At 37.8% G+C, this 19923-nt stretch overlaps 1 protein-coding gene across 1 annotated transcript; it reads left to right on the forward strand.

The window, feature by feature from the left end:
* The first annotated feature begins 2266 nt into the window (after positions 1 to 2266).
* LOC121419522 (solute carrier organic anion transporter family member 2A1-like) lies at positions 2267 to 18443 on the forward strand. The gene is made up of 9 exons (XM_041613976.1): positions 2267 to 2807; positions 4369 to 4524; positions 5043 to 5435; positions 6601 to 6765; positions 13388 to 13613; positions 13821 to 13977; positions 15924 to 16147; positions 17158 to 17222; positions 18223 to 18443. The coding sequence occupies exons 1-9, from the start codon at positions 2267 to 2269 to the stop codon at positions 18441 to 18443; spliced, it is 2148 nt and encodes a 715-aa protein (XP_041469910.1).
* The last annotated feature ends 1480 nt before the right edge of the window (positions 18444 to 19923 follow it).

The raw sequence follows: 19923 nt of genomic DNA on the forward strand, positions 1-19923 counted from the left end.
AGCGCAAGCTGAAAAATTGAGATTCAGACCTAAAAAGGGGAAATTATAAGAAAATTTAGTAATCATGATACTTGTTTAACTACTCAAACAATGCGAGCACGAAGTGCGAGCTCAAAGTTTTCCATACAGGCCCATTTTAAGGACTTAAAAAAATCATGAAGGGCATACACATCTCACCATAGTCATCTAATGCGAGCGCCAAACGTTTGCTGATTTTGTTAGAATAATACCTAAACACATGAAGCACTTATTAAAGTCATCGTAATCATGCCGATTGGGGGGGGGGATGTAGTTTCGTAAACAATTTTTTTCATTATTATTATTTAAAAAGTACAAGATCGCCATTTACATGTAAACCTTACTTAGAAATCAATTTCCCTTTTTCAAATTTTAAGTCTATAACTAGTTCGGATGTGAACTTTGATAAAATGACTATTTTACAGTCTCATTTACAGTATTTATTGCTTTATTACCTTCTTGGGGGAAAATCAGTTGAATCAGCTTATAAACTTTGCTTTTTCATCAATCCCCTCTGTTCTAGATACAAAAATAATCTGAGGTAATTCTAATTTTGAATCATGTTCCTGAAAACATAACTGTTAATGAAATTATCTTTCATTTTGTTATGTTATGTTTATTGTGAAGCAGAAATCAGTCGATCAAATCATATAAAAACCAAATGCTATACCTTGTTGTAATCTCATAAACAACAATAGCACGTAAGAATTTGGCGCCAGAGATATGAATTGTTGGCATACTTAAATTTTGTGGGAAATTGTGCAGGATTGAAGCTAGCTGAAAAAGGAGATATTCAAATCAGGACTTTATCATAATAAAGTTTTGGATGTGATCAATAATTTGGGCCTACCAACCTCGCCGTATATATGCCACTGAACACAATTCTATGATGATAGTGAATGATGATGATGATGACAATAATGATAATGATAATACTAATATATTATTACTACTACTACTACTACTACTGCTACTGCTATTACTACTACTTCTAATATTACTACTACTACTACTACTACTACTACTGCTACTACTAACGATAATGATAATAACTAAAACTTTGCATTGGCAAGGATAACATTAGACAGAAGAACTTTCAACAGAATTCTGCCAACAGCTCTCTCCTATCATGACTTAACAGGGGGATGATAACGAAGTTAAATGTCACTTGGGTTAATTGTAACCATAAACGCAAAAAGTAAGGTGAAGCAGAGTACATTGGGCCTATAAAAATTTACGACACAGTACATGTATTAATCATTCATTCAACCTCTTGACTTTATCAATATTTTGTTCAATGATTGTTGACGAGATATCTTTGCTTTGAACTGTTTGAAGAGAGTTAGAGTGTTATGGATCTTGACTTTGTACAGCTCTGTGTCTCAAAGAAGTAGGCCCTGACGTTGGTGATTACGCTTTCCTGTCGGTGACAGTCTTTGGCAGATCTCTCAGCGCCCATACGCAGGGAATATTACCAGGGATCGAGACCGTTTTAACTTACTTGCAGAAGTATAAGGACCGACATCAAGAAGGTTGGCACACTCGACAAGTTTGAAATATATTTCAAAAACATTACACACACATAAAAATCGTTTGTAGATATAACACGATCTTATTTCAAGGCCGTTATTCCTCTTCTCCCCTTATACATTGTATATGTGGAGCGTTGTGGCCCAGTGGATTAGTCTCCGGACTTTGAAACAGAGGGGCGTGGGTTCAAATCCCAGCCATGGCGTAGTTTCCTTCAGCAAGAAATTAATCCACATTGTGCTGCACTCAACCTAGGTGAGGTGAATGGGTACCTGGCAGGAATTTATTCCTTGAAATGCCGGGCGCGTAAAAGCTGCTTAAGCTACAGCCAGGGTAATAATATCCAAGTCCTTTGGAAGCGCATAGAGACGTTGCTCATAATGTGTTATGCGCTATACAGGAACTGACTATTATTATTATATTCCTGCAGGTTTTCCTTTCTTGTTCTATTCTCCGTGGACATAAGATTATCGAAGATTACAAAACTGATATTCATGAGGTATGAGCCTATGTGAGGACGTAATTTTGTGTGCGTATAAGGGTGTTAGTCGGGCGGTGGTACGCAGGTGGGTTGATACATCATTAATTGTGTCATGAGGATGCATCGAAAAAAAGTGTTTGCATAGTCTGATGTTATTCTTGACCATGTTCACTCAAATACCCTAGCTGCCAAATCACTTTAATATTTTTTTCTCCTTGATATAACTCAGGTGGATTCATGATGGACGACAATAACAGCACCGACCAAAGCAAGAAGACAAAATCGAGGATTCGGGATATCCACAAGGACCTTGACAGCATCCCTCCTGAGGATACCCTATGCTGTTGTCCACCAACCTACGCCCCTTCCTGGCTCCAATGCCTCGCTGACCCCAAGGTCTTTACCTTCCACATGATGCTCGTCACCTCCTTTGGCATGATGTCCTTTATCTATATCGGTGCCGTCCTTACTACCATCGAGCGCAACTTCCAACTGGACAGCGCCCAATCCGGTGCCATCACCATCGCTGCGGATATCATCAGCACCCTCTTCGTCATCCCCCTTAGTCACTATGGCCAGATGGGGCATCGTCCTCGTTGGATCGGAACAGGCGTCCTGGTGACTGCTGTCGGCACCATGCTCTGTGCCGTACCGCATTTTGTCACGGATCCAGTCGACCCGAAGGCAATACTGACTGGATCGATGGAAGATGGTCAAGACTTTTGTCATTTGGATGCTACCGAATCTTGGTCAAATACATCGGATGGTCACGATGAAGGTGAGTACAAGCATTAACACAGCAGTAGCATCGCAACTATCGCATCAGTGCGACAGAGTAGTTTGATCAGATAAAGTTCTCTCGGATATAGGTCCATCGGTCCTAGCCTTTCAATGGGGGGGGGGGGGGTGCTCTCTATGACGAATTCAAGAAACGCAAAATGTATTGTCGATTGAACTTCCTGACAAAAACAGCTGTTGAGTCTTTAAAAATGTGATTTGACTTGAATGTCAATACATTAACTGTTTTCATGAAGTAGTTCTGCGTCTCGGTGCGAAAAAACTTCTCTTGGTATCAACATTCCAGTGTACCGCAGTACCTTACTGCCCTATTTGAATATTTAAGCCATAACCACTATTAGAATTTTACGGATTTTGATTCATGCAGAGGTAATTAATGTGTGTTTTGATAAATATACTTGGCGTTCAGAAATCTAGTCAGTCAAATAAATACGCATTATGAAAAATACGAGACATTTGGCTTCCTCCTGCTCGTACGCACGGGCGTCCGTCGATATAACACATGATATTTTTATGAAAATATGCACCCTTTTTCTAAAAAGTTGATGGAGAGGGGAAAAATTAATCGTATCAAGTCGGGGTATTCAGTAATGAGTACAGGAGGAACTATATTTCACTGATTTTCATGATTCATTCCATTTGATTAACTCATCTATTCGTGTTTTGGGGCTAATCTTTCCCTTACGCATTGCTTTTTGGCAGAAGTTCTATGGAAAATGCACCTTTTTTCACACAAACTTTGAGACACTCTGTATTCATTCCCCCATTGCTCGAGAATGAATGGGCAATTAACGACGGGGTTAAAGATTTATTGAGGAACGGAATGTATATTTCATGAAAATGAAAGCCATTTTCCCATTGGATATCTTCAATACGTGTTTTTTACTAGATGAAGTTAGTTGTCGAATAGGCTGTCCTGGCATTTGAGGTCTCTATCGGTGACGTCACTCAGGATCGTCATGCCTGAACCATCGACCGGGCAGGGGTCGCAATGGTAGTATGATTTATGGATAATGCACTCGATATATACAATAATCTTGTCCTCCCGTTCAAATGAATGTGAAACTCATATAATTTTTATCAGAGCATTCAACAGGAGTACTGTAGTACACATTTCTTTGTTATAAGTGAATTAAAGTCCCTCCAGTGAGTTTGCTCACACCTATTGCGAAAATGTATCACCCCTACGTTGTAACACAGTCAGCTGTTTGCACTCAGGGTCACTCCGTGACCTGTGTGTGCGTTCAAGAGTTGTACACGATTTTCTGTCTCATTTAGGCAGAAATCTTTCATAATGTTGCTAACCTCTTTCTATTTATTTTTATCGGGTATGGTGACTCAGTGGTAGAACGCGCCCGCCTCATAAACGGAAGCTATAGTGACTTCGATCCCCGACCCATGTCATCTCAAAGACTTTAAAAATGGAACATTCTGCCATTTTTTCAGGTGCTCGAGGAATGAGGATGGAGAAGGATAATACACAGGACAAACATTTTCAGCTGTAAATAGTAGTTATTATCATTATTTCTTCTACCGTGTAGGTGATCCGCAGCAAGGGGGTCTTGGTGATCCAAGGACTGTATGGTGGATTGTCTTCGGTCAGATCATAAGTGGTATCGGGAACGCCCCTTTCATCGCTCTTGTCATTACCTACATCGACGATAGTGTCAAGAAGCACGCCGTCACTGCGTATACAGGTAATGGCTAGACGTGTAAGATGCGTCACTTGCTGAGTGCTGAAATGCCTCAATGGCTGGTGACAGTCAGTACTCAAAGAGTATTTCATGAAGCCCTCTATGAACGACATTATCTGACAACTGTATAGGTCATTGCATTTCGACAAGGAAATTGATCAAAATCCCGAAGTTCAAATTCACTCCGTCGAGTAAGAGTGAGACGTTTCTTCATTTGCTGAAGCTGCTGTGATTCAATGGCTAGTAGCTTATAGTATTTTACGAAATCTTCTGTCAACGACATTCACTCACAATAAGCTATCAAAATCTCTGTAAATGACAGGATTTGTAAAATACACCCTAAGACGAAACTAATGGATCTTGGCATAATAGTTAGGCCGAGATTGCGACCTAGGAAATGTGACTGATGAAAGTGAAGGAGAATTTCTAGGTGGAGCTGTTTATTGGTCAGCAGTACAAGGTCCAGTTTTGTAGTGGTGTTGCTTCCTGTTTCATTCTTAATTCTCATTTTCTTTCTGTAGCTGGTCTGTTCATGGCGTTCAGCTTTGGTCCCTCATGTGGCTTCCTATTCGCTGCCTTCACAACACGCCTGTACGTCGACTTCGATCGCGTGCCGAGTGACCAGATTCCTGGGATCAGCCAAAACGACCCTCGCTGGATCGGAGCCTGGTGGCTTGGCTTCGTCATCCTGAGCATCATCCTTGTGATCCTTAGTATTCCTATTTTCTTCTACCCGCGAACACTGCCCTCTGCGGTCAAGAAGTGGAAGGAAGAGAGGAAAGATGCGGAGTCGGCAGGGAGCCAATCAGTAGAGACGTGTGTGGAAGCGATGGCTGCCGGGGATGATAAGAAGGATTTGATAGATGAACATGGGATAACAGACAACATCAGTGCTTTAGAAAAGTTTATTAAAGGTACAGGGGCCCTTTGGAGAAAGAGTTGCGTTTAAACGCAAGTCAAAAAATCAATCACAAGTCCCAAATGCGCGCTGTTGATTGGTTGAAAATCAAGCTGCGGAATGATTTTTAGAGTTGCGATTGATTGCAACTCTTTCGTCAACGGGCCCCAGATGATATTCTATACTGTCAGGATTTGAAATGATCACAATGAAAATATCAGATTACCTTAAATGCCAAATATCTGTCTTCAGTGCACAACTTTGAAGCTTTCATGGTAAAAAATATTCAGAAAGGTTAATTTTGGACCTTTCCTAAGATGCAGCTGTAGCTTGTACAGCGTATGATGAAAAAAATAAAGCCTCGCAATTAATCATTTATAGGTTTCCATATGGCGATGTCAAGTTTCATTTTAATAGGCGTTCACACCTTCTGGAAATTAAATTATAGAGGCGAAAGGTTCACTGCGTGATCAGTTCTGAAGGGGACTATTTGGGAAAAGGAATGAGAAGGACTAGATGGCAAAAGTGGAAATTGAGGGACTGAGCTGGAATTTAAAGATAGGAAAGAAATATTGTAGATTCTAAAGATCTAACTTCATCTCTCGAAAGTGTTCTCTTTCTCGTCATTCATCGCAATCCAATCTCATTTCACTTCTCATCAATATCCAAATAGTCCTTTTCGGGACTAAGCATTTTCAGGATTTTGATTGGCCCCTATCACAATACTTTGGCTAGCCATATTCTGGTTGTTTTGTATGGTATGATATATTTACTATTTCCATGTAGAAATAAATTGAATTGAAACTGAAACTGTTTATGCAAATAACCATGGAAACAAAAGCAAAGGTATGTCGTAGGTATAATAAAGGCAGAAAAGTATTTACATATAAAGTGTTACCGAGAAATAGAAGGCTAATCGTAGGTTCGATTCCCATACAGCCATGGCGTGTTTTCCTTCAGCAAGAAATTTACCCACATCATGCTGCACTCAACCCAGGTGAGGTAAATGGATACCGACAGGAAGTAATTCCTCAATAAAGCAGTGCATGTGTGCCGAAATTGGTAGACTAGCTTAGCCGGGGAAATGTAGGAGTGCCTTGAGCACCCAACAAGGTGCACTATACAAATCCTCTATTAATATTCTATGATATTATTCACCTACATTTCCATATTAAAACTAGGACCACTTCTAGCGCTAAAACGTCTTGTCGGCAATCCAACCTTCATGTGTCTTTTGGTTGACGAAACTGCCTTCGTATCGCTTATCGCCATATTTTCGGCATTCGGGGTAAAGTACATGGAAACACAATTTTCACTCAGTCCGTCGACAGCCGCGCTCGTCACAGGTGAGTCTTTTAGATGATGATGTTGGTGGTGTTGTCCGTGTGTGTGCGCGCGTGTGTGGGTGTGTGTGTTATTAACCTGGGGTTAGCATATTAGCATATTAGATATGCATGGCCACCACGTTGATGGCATGGGAAAGTGTGGTTGGGTGTATGGCGAATTGTTGCGTTGGATATGTTTGGATGTTGAATGAATTTGATTAGAGTGAAAAAAGGCTTTAGTCCTCATTATCAAGGAAAAAAAAGGACTGGAATGTTGATATTATTGAAAACATGTATATGCTCAGAGCAGGAACAAGAAATCATTCCTTCATTATTTATTCATTTCCTTTAATTATGTATGGAATGAAATAGTTTTTTTTACGTGCAAAGTGTAGGTCTTCCTAGCTTTTTGTCTCTCTCTGCTCTAATTAGGGCTCTGATGCATAACCCGGGCAAGGCAATGCTATCAGTCTTTGGAAAAGTTTTGTGGAAAATAAGAATGCGATTTGATTAGTTATGCGTCTTAATGAAACTAAATAATACGAGGTTTCAGCTTTACAACTTGCTTACTCTTTACTGTCGGGAGCATGGAATGTTGATAATGGAATGGGGGGTGTTTTGTTTTCAATATTTGTCACCGCAGTGGTTTTTGAAATAGAAGATTTATGAATTGGTATTACTATAATACACTCACTTTAAAAATATAGATATGGAGTTGTAGGGTAATGGTGCACGATTTCCATCGTTTGATTATCCTTACATCAATGATGTAAGATATGTTATAGCTAGTTGCAGCTTGACGGATAGCTAGCTGTATAGCCTCTTTTTTTTTTTTTAGTATGAAGATGAATAATTTTATGTCATGTTTGCATCTGAGTAAAACCTAGATGAGATTTTTTTTTTTTTTTTAAATCCAAACCCCTACTTTTTTATGCTTGTTATGGTACATGACTGACGTAAAGGTGAGAATGTTCATTCTCAAACAAATTTAGGCACATCGGAAAAGTTTCATTGCAGTGGGTTTAATGTGTGTGGGGGGTAATTTAGAAAGTAATGGAAAAGGTATTTTCTTTTCCACAGTAAATCAGACAGGTGCAGTGTTAAACAATTAATTCCTTGAATTGCAAAAGGATCCATCCTATTCACGCATTATTTGGTTCCTATAGAATTTAATGTTTGGAAATAGACGGGAGTTCTTTGGATATAATATGTTTGGGTTAGGCTTAACTTGGTGTTGGCATATTAGATATGCATGATCACCACGTTAATGGCATGGGGAAGTGTGTTTGGGTGACTGGCGAATTATTGTGTTGGATGTGTTGGATGTTGAATGAATGGGGGTGTTTGGAGTGTGATACTCTGAGAGGGCGTGGTTGTATGGAGTTTTGTGTTGCCTGTTTGCATTTTATGAATAGTCTTTCATGTCTTTCATTCATTCAAGTTATCTTGTATTTTTCGGATTTGGTAAATGTTTATGGATAGAAGGTTATATTTTACTTTACTCACTTTAAATGTCAGGGGTCTCAGAGACAAGGCTAAAAGAAAAAATATTTTTGAATTTTGCAAAAATAAAGGGAGTAATATTGTGTTTTTACAGGAAACGTACAGTACGGAAGAGGTTGAAGAGAAGTGGAAATTAGAGTGGAATGGGCCTATATTGTTTAGTCATGGAACGAACCATAGTAGAGGTGTTTCTGTTCTCATTTCTCCAAATTTAAATATAAAAATAGATAATGTTGTTTTTGATGAAAATGGAAGATATGTCGTTATGAAGTTAGAATTTCAACAATCTAAAATAATTTTAGTTAATTGTTACTTCCCTACAAGTAAGGAGAAGATGCAAATTGAATTTTTAGAGGAACTGGATAAATGTATTTCAAAGCTTTACAGCTCTGAAGAAATGATAATCATTGGGGGAGATTTTAATACAATAATGAATGGAGATTTGGATTATTTAGGTCCAAGAATCTTTCATAAAAACAGATTTAACGAGAAATTTGAGGGATTTTTAGATAGATTCGGATTAGAAGATATATGGAGGAGGATAAATCCTGAAAAGAAACAATTTACATTCAGGCAAAAATGTCCTATTATGCAAAGTCGATTGGATTATTGGTTTGGGTCCTCTGCTTTTCAACATTTAGTTAATGGTTGTAATATTGTAGCGTCAATCACGCCAGATCATTCGGGCGTTCTGCTTCAGTTGACAAGCAGTGTAGACAAGCCGCACTTAGGCAATTCATATTGGAAGTTTAACAATAGTCTGTGCGCAGATCAGGAATTCGTGAATTTATTCAAAGATGAAGTAGTTGAATTAAAAAAAGAATGGCTCCCGAAAATAAAAGATAAATTATTGTTGTGGGATTTTTAAAAAATGAAAATGAGGGAGATTATTAATAAGTACACAAAGAAAAAAGCAAAGCTTAGGAAACATGAAATTGAAAAATTAGAGGAAGATATAAAAAGTTTGGAAATCCACCTATCGACTCAGCCTTCGAGGAAAATACTTGATGAAATGGAGGAGAAAAAGTCTAAATTGAACAAATTGTTTGATTATAGCCGACAAGGTGTAAAAATCCGATCAAGAGCTTTTTGGTTTGAGGACGGAGAACAAAAAACACAATATTTTGAACAGTTATTAAAGTCAAATAAACGGAAAAGTGTAATAAAAGAAATATATGATCAAGGTGAACAGATTATAAAAGATAGGAATGAAATATTAAAAAAGCTAAAGTCATTTTACGAAAAATTATATTCATTGAATGATGTGATTGTAAATGAAAACTCTTTTTTCTTAAAGGATATTCCTAAATTATCTAAAGAAAGTCGAGATATTTGTGAAGGTAAAATTACTATTCAGGATTGTTTAAGTGTTTTGAAAGAAATGAAATTTAATAAAACCCCCGGAAACGACGGTTTTACTGTTGAATTTTATTATACCTTTTGGAATTTATTTGGGGGACTTTTGGTGGAAGTGTTAAATGAAGTGTATAATAGGGGATTATTAGCAACTTCACAAAGGCAGGGCGTGATTACACTATTAGAAAAGGAAGGCAAAAACCCTTTATACATTCAAAACTATAGACCGATCACGCTTTTAAATGTTGATTACAAGATCTTATCAAAGGTATTAGCAAAAAGATTAAAAAAGGTTCTGAACGAAATAATTCATATTGATCAAATAGGGTATGTTGAAAATAGGAACATTGGAGATGGTGTGAGATTAATCGATGATATTTTATTTCAGTCCTCTTTTGGAAATATTGGATATTTGATCACGGTGGACTTTGAAAAGGCTTTTGATTCTATTTCCCATGATTTTCTTTTTCAGACTCTTAAATTATTTGGATTTGGCCAGTCTTTCTGTTCTTGGGTTCGTGTTTTATATACAGATATAACTAGTTGTATTATGAATGGAGGTTATTCCACTGGTTATTTTGATATAAAACGAGGGGTAAGACAGGGGGACCCCCTTTCTCCTTATCTGTTTTTGCTGTGCATAGAAACACTAGCTTTGGCAATAAGAAGAGACGATCTAGTTGAAGGAATTCAGTTTGGATCTCATGAAATTAAGCAAATATTGTATGCCGATGATATCACTCTGTTTGTTAAAAATAGCAATTCTGTTAAACGGCTTAAATATCTTTTGGAAGAATTCGAAAAAGTGAGTGGTTTGAAGATAAACAAAGGGAAAACAAATTTTTTTTGGATGGGAAAAGATCAAGACAGACCTCAAACTCCACTATTTGGAAATTTGGTTCAGCAAATTAAAATCTTAGGCGTTTATTTCTCTCTAAATGTAAAAATAAAAGAAGATCTAAATTTCAAAGAGATACTTAGCAAAATAAAAAGACTTTTGGGATGGTGGAAACAAAGGGATCTAACCCTAATGGGTAAAATACATCTGTTGAAAAGTTATGCATTATCAAAATTAAATTACGTCTCGTCACTTTTAGTTGTTCCTAACTGGTTGTTCGTTGAGGTGGAACGTATCACTTTTGAGTTTTTATGGTCGGGTAAAGACCGTATAAAGAGAAACATTATGTATCAGGATTACTCACACGGTGGGTTAAGAATGATGAATTTTAAGTTGTTCATAAAGGCCCAACGTCTAATGTGGCTGAAACGTCTATTATACGGGGAACGCAATGCTGGTTGGAAATTGTATTTTGATTTCTGTTTTAGATCACTTGGTGGGAGATTGTTATTTCTATGCGATTTTGATTTTTGCAAATTAACACAGACAATGCCACAATTTTATTCTGAAATGCTGAAGGCTTGGCAAGATATGAGAAAATATAGATATACAAAAGAGGAAGTAAATCCGATTATATTTAATAATAAGAATATATGTGTAAGAGGTAAAATGATTTTTGACATTGATCTTTATAATAAGGGAATTTACACTGTAGATCATATTTTTGATAACGGGGTTGTGAGACCTGTGGCTTATTTTCAAAATCTTGGGGTAACTGCAGATGAACTGCTCCACATTATTGATATAGTACATGCTATTCCAACTACTTGGAAAAATGCCTATAGCTCTATCAAATTTATAAAGATTGACGATGAGAACTTCAATGTTAATTTGAATATCAGTAAGCTGGAAACTACTTTTGAGGTGATAAAATAAAAAACGATATATAATAGTTTTGTTGAAAATTTACGGGAAACGTATAATTTAACATTGAAAGATAAAAACATTAATTTGAATTTTACAGATGTTGAAATGTGTAATAGGTTTTCCCAAACCAGGAGCACAACGTTGATTAGGAAACAAAGAGAATTCCAGTTCTTACTTTTACACGGGGCGATTTATACCAAAGAACATTTATTGAGATTCGGGTATGTTAAAGACAGTTTATGCTCTTTTTGTGGCAGGGAAACCGAATCATACATGCATATTTTTCTAAATTGTTCTAAGGTAAAACCTTTATGGGAATTTTTTATTAAATATTTTTGTATATCTGAATTAAGAGATTTAGAATGGAGAGATATACATTTGGGATTATCTGGAAGTACGTATAGAAATAATTGTGTTAACAGTATAATCCTTTTCATCAAACATGCCATTTTCCAATCCAGAACCAATAGTCAGGTTCCTTCCTGCCATAAAATACAAAAATATATTGCGGAACGTAGGGAGGAAGAAAAATGCTTAGCTATGAAATCGGGCAAATTAAGTTTGCATGTAAAGAAATGGGAAGAACTGAAGGTGAATGAGACATTGAATGCAAACAGGTGTGATGTGTCTGCTGGTGTTGAGAGTGTGTAATGGTATGTCCGCGTGCACTCTAAGGAATGAGGTGCTAATTTGGCTCTTGGGGAGCGTGTGTAGTGGCTGCGCTTCGGGGTGCTGATCTGTCTAGTTCAAATTTGAACGAGACGGATCAGCGCTCCGGGGTGCAGTCGCTGTGCGCGCTCTTTGGGAGCTGGATTGGCACTTCATTTTTTTGGAGTGTGTGAATGCGAGTGTGCTATGGTATGTTTGCTGCCTGGGAGGGGGGGGGGGTCTTCTGTGTTTGTGAGGGCGTGTGTGTGTGTGTTTTTTTTTTTTTTGGGGGGGGTGGTATATTGTGTGGTAGGGAGTGTGGGGTGCTTGGGTGAGTGAAACATATATATGTAATCTTCCTCTTGAAGGCTTGTAGAGTTTCTTATTTGATTTGACATAATTTTGATATTAACATGATATTGAGGTAATTTTTTTTTTCTCTTAAAAGTTTCATATTGTTATAGAAGAGAAATTTGGCGGTTTGATTTCATTTGTAATCATTTTAAAAATATTTGTAATCTAATTGATATTGATATATTTATTTGTTTGATTGTTAATTGATTGTATACTTGCAAAGAATCTTTAAAAAAAAAAAAAAAAAAAAAAAAGTGTGGTAGTGGGGAGGGGGTCGGAATAGCCGGTGAAACATATTAATTCTGCTGTAATGAAATTACGGAATCAGTTTTTAAATCGCAACTGATTACTGGGACGTCATCACGATTTGGAATTGGATTCTCTTTTATTCCTTCAGCGAGGTTCGTAATTGATCAGAATTTCATTTCTTATTCAACTATTTGACACACAGGTTTGAAATGTTTATACAAAAAGCTACCAAAACTCTATTTCCCCCTGCAAATCGGATCGCAAACAAATCGTTCACTCTACGCCGTGCATAGCCTAGAATCATTGCACCTGATTTCATCCTCATTACAACAGTATGTGGCTTTCTGCCGATTTCTAACTTTTATACAGGAGCTATTGAGAGATGAGGGTGATCTTGCCCGCCCCCCCCCCCTCCCTAAATGGACCGAAAATCGAAATCGTCACCTATATACTGGCATTTGCTTCTTAAATTGACACTCAAACTTGTTGGTTGTTACTTCCTTGTCCCTTTCCTGACTTCTCTCTCTCTCTGATCTCACATTTTATTGGGGCGTTGCAAGAAACTTGCGATCAATTGCAAGTTTCTTGAAATCAAGCGTATGCCGTGCAATTAGTTGCAAATATGTGATTGATTGCTAATCTACTTCATGAAAAAAAAGGAGTGTAATTTGATTTGCTACAGTTAAAAGTGATCAGTCAATTGTAAATTTTCAACAGAAAAGTTGCGATTGGCTGTAAATATTTTCTTGCAACACCCCCATATGACAGCATTTGCTCTGGGCCCATCAAACATCATCAGTAACCTCATCTCCGGATACATTTGCCGAAGATTTAAATTCAACTCTAAGCAGTGCGGTCTATTCGTAGTGGTATGTTCTACGATTGGCTTCATACTCTACCCCATGGGGATGCTCCTGGGGTGTGATAATGTTCCTATTGCTGGTGTGACGACGTCATATGGTGGAGAGAATGGTCCTAATTATGATTCAACCCGGTAAGTTGGTCTCGATCTTCTTTTATCAAATTCAAATTCAAGTTTATCAGAAAAAAACACAAAGAAATACAACGATATGTACTTCATACATATATGCTACCCAGTGGATCGAGAGTAAATTAAACTGCATGAATTGAAACGATACATCCTTTTCATGCCTAGTGAATCACAAGTGACCTGTCATTGCTTTTATCATTATAATTTCAGAAACGGATGTAACGTGCATTGCGCATGCCCAGAGGAAATATTTCAACCTGTGTGCGGTTCAAACGGTTTGAGCTATATTTCACCGTGCCACGCAGGATGTATTCAAGAACTCTCACCTCAATACAGCTATGGCACCACATCCATGCCGAACTCTTTCGTAAGTATATCACTAAGTATGGTTTATACCCCCTAAATCCCAGCCATGCTAATCCAGCCCCCCCGGGGGGGGGGACTTCCTTTGACGAGTAGATACCTTTCGCGACCATGGGGCCTCGAAACGCACCCTAAACAAGTATTTTCCATAATTCTGTGTTGGCGTGTGAAACCTACCCTAAACAAGCGTTGGAAACAAAACGGTACCCTTAATGGCAAGCTAGTATTCCCTGAATTTACCCCCTAACTAGTCCAGAGAGAAAAAGAAGCGATGTCAAGCAATTGATCGCTCCATTCGCGAAACAGAGCTGTTATATTCTGTGATATTAAAAACTACATGAACTATGCGTCAATATTGGCCTCTTTGAAACAGTGAGCTGTACAATTTCCAAGCAAACTTGAAACGAAAGAGATTTTGAAAAGAAAATAAAGCTAAAAACTTGATCCATGAAAAAAATATTACATCCTACCGCTGTCTCCGCAATAGACCATAAAACTTGATACAGTAACAAATCTGCCATAAAAGTTTAATAAGAAAAAAAAGAACGAATTAAGAATTCAAGGTCATGTCCAGCTCAGAAAAAGGTTGATGTGAATAAATATAGAAAATCAGACACGCATAATGCTAAAAAAATCAGAAAAATTGGACGTAAAATAAGAAAGTTATGACATTTTGAAATTTTGCTTAGTTTTCACAAAATAGTCACATGCACAATTTAGTCACATGCAAGGGAGATAATCGATAATGTCCCCCACTCACTGTTTCTTTTGTTTTTCAATTGTTACAGATTTGACAATTAGGACCAAAATGACTTGACCATAAAATGTTAATCAATGGTAATTCGACATGTTCAGGCCGAAAAAGTTTGTTCAATGGAACAATGACGAGACAATTAGAAAATGTCATATGATAAAATACAAAAGAAATAGTGAGTGATGTCATCAGTCCCTCATTTTGCATACCGACCTGGATGTGCATATATAACTATTTTGTGAAATTAAGCGAAAACTGAAAATGTTATAACTTTTTTAATTTACATCCGATTTTCATTAAATCGTCAGTGCTGTGCTTGTTGAGGTTTTCTATTTTTATATTCAAATCAACTTTTTGTTAAGGTGGACTCTTCCTTGAAATCCTTCAGTCTGTTTGCTGATTGTAAATGTTGAAATAGAAACGGTGTCTTTGCTATTATAACAAATCTGGCGTGAGCAAAAGTGCGCCAAACTTGGGTTTGGGTCATCAATCCAATGTTTGGTCAGAAAGTGATGTCCAATAGTATATCACTATCACTTTCTGAAGTTAGCTGGGATTCATTATATATTTTCCCCTTTATTTTCCATTGAAGTCAGTCAGCCATCAGAATACGGCATTAAATGCCGAAATTGGTCTTTAAAACATTTCTGGATCTGCGGGTGACATTATTTACGTAACATAAAAGTGAATGTTTTATCAAATAAATCAATAAATATGACTTTTAGCGCACTTTGGCACCATTTTGGCCCACAGTGCAATGACCCGACGTTTCACACACAAAATAAGGGACGCACTATTAGATACCTCTTGGGGGCGCTGGGGGGCTGGAAGTTTGGGTTGATGTATTTTTTTCCCTTTCTTCATTGAGCAAAATTGTTTGTTTTTTTTGCTCATATAGCAAGTCATTTTTTAAAACCTCCAGCCCCTCTGGATCTCTAATGGTGCGTCCCTAATACCATGGTCACATTTGTTCTACGGCGGCCGTACGGCGAGTCGAAAACAGCCGTTTTTACAATTTTTGTACCAGCTACATATAGGTGGTTTGAATAAAAATTAATAAAACGACTGTTTTCGACTCGCCGTACGGCCGCCGTAGAACAAATGTGACCATGGTATAAGTACCACTCATTTGGAAATGATATCGACTTAGAAAATGTAATCAATTAAAGACTCCTTTTCACCTCCTTTGGTTCCAGTCCCAGAAATATAACTACACTGGATGCAGCTGCATTGGTAATTTCAGTTTGGTGAATAACTCGGTAACGAATCTCTTCGGGTCACCTGCTTCAACTGTAGAAGCTTCGTCTGGATTGTGCCATGACTCAAGCTGCCAGGGATTCGTTCCAGTATCTATCTTGCTGGCGGCACTTTTCTTTTTTCAAGCAGCTACAACCAATCCCTTGACTTACATCAACCTAAGGTGGGTACGTGTCGAAAGATAAAATTCATAGTTATTTAGTCAACGTATTTCATAATGAACGGGGATAACTTTCTGACTAACTAACATGATTTGTCATTTGCGTTTGTGGATTGTTTAAAATCATTGTTCTTTCTTAACATAAACCCGAACCTTATTTTCTGAAAATGTGGCTGCAATGTCGCATGGTGTAAACCTACGATGAAGGCGTTGTGAAGGAAAAGAATAAAATCTCAAGCCAATCTCAGCTTTTGATTCATTAGCCTACAACGGGAATCACACACAAAAAAGTTTTCGCATGTAATGTTCTCGCTGGAAAGTGAACTATCAATGTCATATTGTTTGGATCACATTTTCACGTCACCATTTTTTGTTTAGACCAACATCCAATGTTTGTGCAGATTAAATTCGCAAAAAAATGAAAAGTTCAACAGAAGAAAAAAACAGGGGAATATTTATTAATTTGGAGCTGAAACAATTTTCTGAGAGGGGCGTCAATCAAAATAGAATCCGAAAAATATTTTTTTAGGAGCCTCGTCATTACGGATACCTCCTTCTTTTTATAAGAAAATAAATAAAGGAGACTTTAAAAGTTAGGAGAAACATGAGAAATAATATTGAAAGCATGAGCTAAGCCTGGTCGTTTGACTGCATACATGACATATGTAGTTTACTCCTTTTATATATGACTTACGTCACGGCGAAAAAAATTACGTCAAATTTAGATGGATAATTCTTTCCTATCGATCCAACTTGTGACGCCTCAAATGTAGACCTAAATATAAATATTAGTCACACATTTATTCAATTAAAATCTCATTTTGGTTCGTAAATAATTTCATTTGTATCCTTTTGATGATTTCTGTAGGATTAATTGTCCGGGAAAACACGTAATGCGCCTCTTAAAAATGAGCCTTTGTAAAAAAAAAGGCAACTAGACGGAGCACTATATAAATGCTATTCAATTAAATATTATGATCATTATCACTAACAAGTTTTATGTGATTTTACAGGTGTGTAAGGGATGAAGACAGGTCGATGGCACTAGCACTGAAATCAGTGTGTTCACACTTTCTCGGTAAGTACACTGCAAAAACACCACCTTAACACCAGCCCGGAATCTATATATGTCCACACCAAAGAAGCATTGAAACCGTGACACCAGTTTGAAATCATACCGATATATATGTCTACACCAAAGAAGCATTGAAACAACACCAGTTTGAAATCACACCGATGCTGTTTAATACTAATTGGTGTTGTATAGACACTTATCTGGTGTTAGACCCAAACCAAACTGGTGCTGTTTGTTTAACACTTCTCTGGTGCTGGTACACCGGTTTTTTTTTGTTGCAGTGTACGTGTTCAATAAAATGTTGCATAAAAAGGCTACCTCTAGAAGAGCGTCTATCGTCAACGTCTCGTTAAAACAAACGTTATACTAAATTCTCGCCTCATTATCCCCCTCTGCAAAAAGGCGGATTTTGAGGTCCTAATTCCGATATGGGCAAGATTGCACTTTGCACTTCTGCATTTTCGGGGTTTAAAACTGAAGCGAGACTTTAAAGAAATGCAAGTCCAAAACTTGCTGCTTGCCTCAAAGTCTCCCAAACCGTGGTTACACTGTAAAAACTGTGGTGTTAAAATTGACACCAGTTAGTCTTAATAAAGGACCACTCCCTGAGGTGTTCAAATTACACCCTAGAGATTGAACATAACACCTAAGACTGTAAATGTAACAACCAAAGGTGTAATAACACCTACAGGTGTTAAACTAACACTGTCAATTTAACACCGTTGTAAAATAACTGGTGTGGTACCGGTTAACCCCACAGTTTTTGCTGTGTACAATGAGAAAATGGGAAGAAAGGGTCGTAGGGAAAATAAGTTCGCACTTCAGACCCCGGGAAGGATTTCTTTAGAGTTTTGTGGGGTAAATGGAACGATTGGAGGAGAATCCCAACAACACTTTATTTAGCAGCACTTCCAACCCTAAAGTAAAACTGCTAAAGGAGAAAGAAGTTCTTTACCGTTTCATATTATCCCATATTCCAATGCGCATACTTCGTTCAACACAGGTTTCTTCCCTGCTCCGATCTATTTTGGCGCCATTATCAATTCGGTATGCATCCACTGGCAGATAACTGATGGTGACAGAGGTTCCTGCTGGGTGTACGATAACAAAAGATACAGGATGTCCTACTTTAGTACCGCCATGGTCCTACAGGGTATTGCCGTTCTCTGTTTAACCTGCTTGTATTTCTCTATCAAGGAAAAGCTACGGGTGAGGACGCAGTGATGATGACGCTGGTGCTGATGGTGATGTAGTCCAGATTGGACCTTGTTGCTTGGAAATGCCCTTTCCCAAAAGCTAACATAGAGGGCACATGTCTCCCAATCTCTAATCAGCGACAATCCACTCATCTTCGCTCCCCATGAGTGGATTGTCGCTGATTAGAGATTGGGAGACATGTGTCCTCTATGTTAGCTTTTGGGAAAGGGCACTTCCAAACAACAAGGTCCAATGGGAGCGAAGATGAGTGGATTGTCGCTGATTAGAGATTGGGAGACATGTGTCCTCTATGTTAGCTTTTGGGAAAGGGCATTTCCAAGCAACAAGGTCCAATCTGGACTAATGGTGATGGTGACGATAATGAAAATTTTGAGGATGAGCATATGGCAAATGGCCATGATAATGTAAGGGTAATGGTGCTTAAAGGTATTGTTTAACTTTGTGAGCAGCCGATTTAAAAAATTCTGAAACCAAGATGAACAATGTGTACAAGCTAGTGTAAGTATTAGAACTAATAAACCCTGAAAACAAACATTATTGAGAATGAAAAGCTAAAACTACAAAGCAAACCCCGATTTTGTAAATAGGCGTCTTATAGACGCCTAAATAGTACACATAAGTGTATGGGATGAAATTAAGATGGTGTTTCCGGTCACTTTATATTTCAATTTTTGAAGCACTAAATAATTATTTTCGAACGCAATTTTTTCTGGGCTTCATTTTTGTAACATAACACAGACACAGGTGACAAGTGTGACCTTCTAGCTCAGAATTTTTAAAAGTCAAACCAATGTTAACCAATCACTTTAATGAAATGATGAAGATGATGATAATGGAGACGATGGAACTGGTGGTGATAGTGGAGATGAGGACTGGAGTTGTGACGATCCCGTGTGATGATCATGGTGATGGCGATGGTAATAACGATGATCACGGTGGTGATTGCAATGACGGTGATGGTGATGACGCTTTGGGGGTATGTGATGACGGTACAGGTGGTAATTTTGATCACTGACGGCGATAAAAATGTAATCATAGTGGTGAAGATTATGGTGATAATGTCAATGATGATAGTGATGGTAGTGGTAATGACATATAAAGAATGTTGATGGCGATGATTACAATGGTGATAATTGTGAAGGTCTTATGGGTAATGTTGATAATGGTGGTCAGTAAGGTGATGGTCCTGAGATGGTCTCTATGAAAAAGATGTCATCAAATGTCGTGTCAGATGCCAAACTGACACCCCTTCAAAATTTTGACACACGTGGCTTCTTGGTTCGTTTCTAAGTTACCAAAAGTTCTGCCCCCTCTTTTGCCCCATCACATTTCCAAATTTTGTGGCCCGTAAAGTATATGCCTCTCGCTCCCCCCTGACAAGGCAATGGATTGTTGCTTCAAGTCTCTCAAGTGGTTTTTCAAAATAAATTTAGGTGCTAAACTATGACAAAGTAGTTTAATTTTCCTTGTTAACAACATTCTTATC

The sequence above is a fragment of the Lytechinus variegatus genome, chromosome 8, assembly GCF_018143015.1.
Source record: "Lytechinus variegatus isolate NC3 chromosome 8, Lvar_3.0, whole genome shotgun sequence".
Classification (NCBI taxonomy): domain Eukaryota; kingdom Metazoa; phylum Echinodermata; class Echinoidea; order Temnopleuroida; family Toxopneustidae; genus Lytechinus; species Lytechinus variegatus.

What these genes read in the sequence shown, in the direction of transcription:
- LOC121419522 (XM_041613976.1), top strand. Translation starts at nt 2,267, where the DNA reads ATGATGGACGACAATAACAGCACCGACCAAAGCAAGAAGACAAAATCG. An exon ending in TTGACTTACATCAACCTAAG is followed by an intron (nt 16,148 to 17,157) that starts GTGGGTACGTGT and finishes GTGATTTTACAG; the next exon opens with GTGTGTAAGGGATGAAGACA. An exon ending in AGTGTGTTCACACTTTCTCG is followed by an intron (nt 17,223 to 18,222) that starts GTAAGTACACTG and finishes CGTTCAACACAG; the next exon opens with GTTTCTTCCCTGCTCCGATC.